Source organism: Frankliniella occidentalis, unplaced genomic scaffold, assembly GCF_000697945.3.
Source record: "Frankliniella occidentalis isolate FOCC.00 unplaced genomic scaffold, Focc_3.1 Scaffold145, whole genome shotgun sequence".
In the NCBI taxonomy this organism is placed as follows: domain Eukaryota; kingdom Metazoa; phylum Arthropoda; class Insecta; order Thysanoptera; family Thripidae; genus Frankliniella; species Frankliniella occidentalis.
In genome coordinates, this window is record NW_026267272.1 from 751,423 (window position 1) to 757,255 (window position 5,833).

Genomic DNA, 5,833 nt, shown 5'->3' on the forward strand with positions numbered 1-5,833 from the left:
TGTTAGTTTAGAATATATTTATTTTTTTGTAATCTGCGATTTTAATTTGATGTTAATATAGTATATTTTACGACCATTATTGCTCGTTGGAGAATTCCAAGTCAATACTGTCGTGTCTTCAGACTTCCGCTGTTCCTCATTTGGAAAATCGTAATTTTACAACATTGCTCATAGGAATTTTCCCCGTAACACACCCACAAACGATTTTCGCAGTAAACTATCATGCTTATGTTATCTGATGCGTTCCATTTTGAGCCAAACTAATGTGTCGTGTCAAATTACACCGTAGAACGCCAAATAACTTATCACGTGCGAATAAAGCTTTTGTGTTAGCTGGTTGCGTGCTCGCGCACAGATGGCGGCGGCCACATGCGAGGCGTGATCCTGGCGTGCGCGAAGCACAATGGCTGAGGAGGGGGGCTGCGTGCGGCGTCTGCGTTCCCCTCCCCCTGCTCAACCACAAGCGCGGCTTTAATCACGACTGTTCTTACCGTGACGTCTTTACCGTCGCGATGGAGCCGTTGGCATGCAGCCTGCGCGGAGAAACACACGGGCTCAGTGAGGGTGTTTCAGAGAGCGATAGAGTCTAGTGACGAGGCTGTGCGACGCGGGACAGCCCCCTCTTTCTTTCTCTTCATATTCATGTGACGTGCCCTCTTCCCCGCACGTCCCAAGTATTCAATTACTCCGCACGTGCAAGTGTTTCGACGTCGTGTTTATGTACTTGAACGTGATTGAATGGGAATTCGGACACTTTTAAGATAAACTATCTTCCCAAATGTATCTTCCACTTTCATTCAAATTTTACGCCTTGAAGTACGTAAACACTTTACCACAGTGCTTATGAGTTGAACACCTGAGATGTCATTGTGCCCTTTTCGCTCTTTATTTATAAGAACGCCGTTAGACTCTATCTCTCTCGCACTCGCCTTTTTTATCTCTTCAGCCAAGTACTCCAACTACGGGTCGGTCAGCGATCCGTGAGGGTAGCCTTTTAATCTAACAAAGCTTTTCGTTCAGTTCAACACATTTTTCACTCAGAGAGAAGTAGTAGGTAAGTGTGTGCAGGGCTAGGGACTGCCGTAGGTCATGACCGAAAAGAAAGAGGAAGAAAACATGAACTGCGTACTTACAGCCATCACGCGGGTTGGCTCACATTTCTAGAGGAGGGGCACGCAATCTAGATTGGGGCCTAAGTGCAGCACTAGGGTTCCTGTTTTCAGACAGGGTTCGCGTCTTGTCGCCCCTGCAGCAGGCGGGCTGGTTGAAATGCACTGCTGGCATGGGCTGCATGTGGCAAGCGAGGAGTATCACAAGAAGAAGGCGGTGCGCGGGGGCCGGCAGGGGGGGAGGTGGTAATGCAAAGAAGATTACTCAGGCCATCAGACTGGGGAAAAGGGAGAGAGGGAAAGGGGGCAGAGGAGAGGGGTCGTGGAGTCGTGGAGAGAGAGACAACAACCTCCCTCAGCCGCAGCCGAGGCCCCCCAAGGGAGCATTGCGGCCCGGCCCGGGCGCTAACTAGCACTTGGAAGGGCGGTGGATGGGGAAACAGGGGAGTGGGGAGGCTGAGCTGCTGAACACGGGTGTCGTCCCCTTTTTGTTGCTGTAGGTTTGGCGCAGTCACCTCGTGTCGAAGTTATCTGTCGGACGCACATAGTTGAAGGTGCAGCAGTAGCCCTCCATGGTCTTCCGCGTCTCGAACAGTTCGGTGCAAGGTTTGGCCTTGCCCGCCCACCGACACGCCAGGAGCAGCTCATCGCACTGGGTGCCAAGCTACGGACAGGCGCGTACAGAGCACACAGAAAAGATTACACATGTTATACATGCATTACTTTTCTCGATGAGTGTGACTTTAACGTCTTCAGCATGAAAACTTATCGTATTGGGGCGTACTGCTGCTATAGCTGCTTTAACGTTGGACTTAAAAATACTATTAACATAGGAAACACCAATACTCGTAGTTTTCATTATTTGTGAAATTTATCTTTCCATAATTTTACCATCTGCATTACTCCTCGGTAGTCCAGGGTGACGTTGTAGGTGATGAACAGCTCCTCTAACCGCATGATATACTCCTCGCCCTCACGGCTGTGGTCGTACAGCCTGCCAAGGAAGCGCAGCAGCCCCGTCAACTCTTCTTGTGTCACGCTCGCCAACCCGTGTTCGCGAATGCTGAATTTTAAAAGAACAACACGAAAAGCTGATTAGCTTCTTTTTGAATCTAAATCATGGTAATTCACCACCCATATTCGTGTCAATCACCGAGCTTACAGTTTGGCGGCTAAAGCCTGAACCCGGCTCTTGCGAATCTTGTTAATGTCGCAGATGGCCACTGCGGGAAAGGGCACGAGCGACACGTGGTAGTGCGTCGACTGCACCGTCGTGATGGGCACCTGCGTGCGGTACTCGTGGTACATGGTGTTGACCTGCCACACCACGCCGCCCGTCGCCAGGGCGTGCACCACCAGCCACAGCAGCCTGGAACACAAACCTGGGCTAGTTTCTACGCGAATATCATTATTAATCTGACTGTGTGGGTGGTTTTGTGGTTCATACGTGTTAAGTATTTCTTTAAATATGTGAATAAGCCTTGGCCGCTTGCGACCGTTATCACGAAGTGAAACCTGAAACGCTTCCACAAATTTTATCAAATCGCGAAAAATCTCCCTGCCTTTGATTTATTTCTGTTGGTTTTGACGTTCGCATATTGCACGGATCAAAACAGAAAACATATTCCATAATTGAGCACGCGGGAGGACGCACCGCTTTACTCTCCCGCCGGCCATGCGATCCGCCGGTTAGTTCGGACGTGCCGGTGATCTCGGCGGCGTGGTGCGGCGTGGCGGGAATGACCTTGGCGTAGATTGTCAAAGTTTCGGGGGGATGTGATACTGGGCAGGGCGGAGAGGAAGGGGAGGGGCTGCGCGCTGTAGGGTTTAAGGGCCCCGCGATTTGAATTGAGGAGTTGGAAAGGCAATATAGTGTGGGAGGGGCCGTCCGCAAACACGGGTGGTGTGGTGCCGACGACGTATTCCCGTCACGAATTTCGTCATTTCCTGCTTCTCCAGTGCGCCTCATACCGCGCGCGCTTCCCTGATCGTACTCTCTCTCTCTTCGTCTCTGTTCCTATCCCTCCCGTCTCTCCCTCTGCGTCTCGGCCTCCTCTCCTCGCATGTGACGCCGGAGTCGGCTCGCTGCCCAGACTTCGAGAACTGGTGCACAGGAGAGGAGACAGGATGCACCACTGCATTGGAGACGGGGCAAACTGTCGCGGGTTGGGAGCTTCTCGAACCGCGCTGCCGCCAACAGCCCGCACAACTGAGCCTCTCTCTCTTTCCCTCTCTTTCTCGCCCATGCAGTAGCAGTAAAACGTTACTCTGAGACATTCGATTATTTCAAAGGGCGCGATAAAATGACTCACACAAATGTGTGCATGTCAGTCATGCATGTCCACACAAAACAGTGCGAGACAACCAACAACCATGTCAACACTCGTCGGACACATATACACTTTTCAGTCACACTTTTCTTTTAGTGAATCATATGCTTGACACATTGTCACACAATCTTTTAAACGTTCACTAACCTGTTCAAATTCCCTATTTGTAGAGTGCTCCCGCACGTATCTGATCCGTGGCCCGAAGTTGTCCAAGAATGTGCAGTTTTGTGTTCCACTGAATGAGTGAGATTAAGACGGTGCCTTGACTCGCCAACCCTTCTCTTCGGGCCCGAGGCCCCCGGCCTTGGCCTCTGCAGGGGGTGCCCCGCCCTTCCCCGCCCCGTAGGCTGGCCTGGCGCCGGGCCGGGAGGGGCTGAAGGTGTGAAGGGCCGGGCCGGCGCGGCCGGCGCAGCCCCGGGGGCAGCGCTGGCGACCCTAAATGGGCTTGGCAGCAAGTAAGTTTCCCATTGGTGGGACGCTCAATGAACGAGATATCCCACCCCCTCTCCCCCTGGTCCCTCGTGAGAGTTTCAGGGCGTTAACATTGGCCCTCCCCGCCATGCCACCCCACCGCCTCGGGTAATTAGCTCTCTCTCTCCCCTCCCTTGCCCCCTCACTCTGTCTCTGTCTCCCCCAGCCTCCCCCACCCTCTTCCTCTGTACCCCTTTTCTCCCCCCTTTCGGTCCCTCCGCAACCCTCTGCCGCATCTTTCTCTTGTCAGGCACCCTAATCTCATTTTGTATTGGATTCGGAGAATAAGTCCATTATCGGTTCGGATCAGACTGCTGTGGGAAAGCGCGCCCCGTTTCCGCGATTTTTTTTTTTTTTTTTTTTTTTTTTTTTTGTTCCTTTGCTGCTAGTTTTTGTCTCTTTGTTTTGTTTTTGGATGGGGTGTGTGATGCGATATACGCTGGTTGGAGTAATGAGCAGGGGAAATGAGAACCTAAATAAGACAGTAGTTACAATGCTTATTGGGAATAGCGTTTCTGGTGAGATTTTGAAAATTTTGATCTGTTCTGAAAGCCTGTCAATGCGCAGCACAGTGAGATGTAAAGCAAAAGTAGCAATGCCCGTTGTGCTCGACTCTTTGCCTCACCTCTCAAACCAGTGACGGCCGGGCTCGGTGAGGTAGCGGTAGCCGTGCAGCGAGGTCTGCTGCATGTAGTCGGCCACCACCTGCGCGATGACGTCCCTCCTGCTGCGCGCCATGGCCGCCCTGGAGGCCACCGCCGTCCTCAGGCGCCTCCGCCCGGGTCCAGCCCCATCGGCCGTGCGTGGCCCGCGGGCCGCAGAGAGAGAGGGCAGCGCGGCCGGCACTGGCGCACCCTTACTGGCGGCGCTGCTCGCCCTGCCCTGCGAGCGCCGTCGAGCGACTACCCACCCCGCCCCACCCTGCCCCGCCCTACCCTGCCCCGTCGTGTCCCGCTGTGCCCAACCGGTGCACTGCTCTATACCACCGCCCCCAAGGCCACTGATCAATCAAGTGTCCAATCGGTAAATACTTCCAGTGTGTAACTGCCAGTTGAACACTTTCCGGTGTCGTAAACTGTTTCTTGTGGGGAATATTTCATACTTAATTTCTGTGCTCTTAGTCCTTGACGAGCTATACTTGCACGGAGTGTTGAACTCATTGGACTTGAAATCTCGGGCCCGGTCCACTGAACCAACCAGCCGCTGCGGAGATGTCCACCTTTTCGATGTCTTGTTTTCGGCAAAGCGAGGGAAAAGTTTACAGATGTACGATACACTATTCCTTCTTTGAGGTGGGGATGTGGGAACTCATCGTGCCCTCTGGAGCATGGCGCGAGGGGAAGGGGGCGGCGGGGGTTGGGCGTCTGCCGAGGCAATCGCGACTCAAACGTCAACAAAAAGTTTGCCCTTCAAAGGCACACGTCGGGACTTCCCCACCCCTTCCGCTGTGGTTTGTCACGTATCGGAGACAATACTGGCTGCGGGGAGAGAGAGCAAGGGGCCCGGGGCCCGCCCGGCCCCGCCCCACCCCGCCCAGCCGCTCCACGCCGCCCCATAGCTCCCTGTACCGGGGCTCGGGGGGAGAGAGGGCCTGGAGGAGGTGTGTCTGTTTGTTTACGGGGAGCGCACTGTCCTCTCGCTATACGCCGCGCCCACTTCGACGCGTGTGTATTTGTGTTGCCGAGGGGGCAGAGGTTTGCGTACGTACGCACGCGCGCGCGCACACATATGTGTGTGCCGATGATCTTTTGCGTTTTTTGGTTGTTTTTTTGCTCTATGGCTTCTCCTTCCGGTCGCTCACTGTTGTCCGGCTCGCGGCGCACGAGCCAAAATATTGGCCGAGTAAACTTCTTGTGGGCCCACTTGACTGCGTCCCCGCGGAGAGGATCCGCCGGGCGCCCCTCGGCCCTCAGCCCCCCCGCC

At 54.0% G+C, this 5,833-nt stretch overlaps 2 protein-coding genes across 3 annotated transcripts in view; one reads left to right on the plus strand and one right to left on the minus strand.

Annotated features, from left to right (window-relative positions):
- LOC113214514 (sodium channel protein Nach-like) overlaps positions 1 to 4,813 on the minus strand; it is a 22,567-nt gene extending 17,754 nt beyond the window's left edge. The window contains exons 1-5 of one of the 2 annotated variants that reach the window (XM_026433889.2): positions 4,536 to 4,813; positions 2,272 to 2,478; positions 2,001 to 2,172; positions 1,625 to 1,773; positions 492 to 533 (exon numbers count right to left, since the gene is read on the minus strand). In XM_026433889.2, the coding sequence (XP_026289674.1) occupies positions 492 to 533; positions 1,625 to 1,773; positions 2,001 to 2,172; positions 2,272 to 2,478; positions 4,536 to 4,648 (683 nt within the window). In that variant the 5' untranslated portion in view covers positions 4,649 to 4,813. The remainder of the gene's footprint in view (positions 1 to 491; positions 534 to 1,624; positions 1,774 to 2,000; positions 2,173 to 2,271; positions 2,479 to 4,535) is intronic. The other variant, XM_052270990.1, reaches the window with a different exon arrangement.
- Positions 1 to 5,833, plus strand: part of LOC113214515 (acetylcholine receptor subunit alpha-like 1) — a gene marked incomplete at its 3' end in the record, with an annotated part of 208,277 nt that overhangs the window by 171,021 nt on the left and 31,423 nt on the right.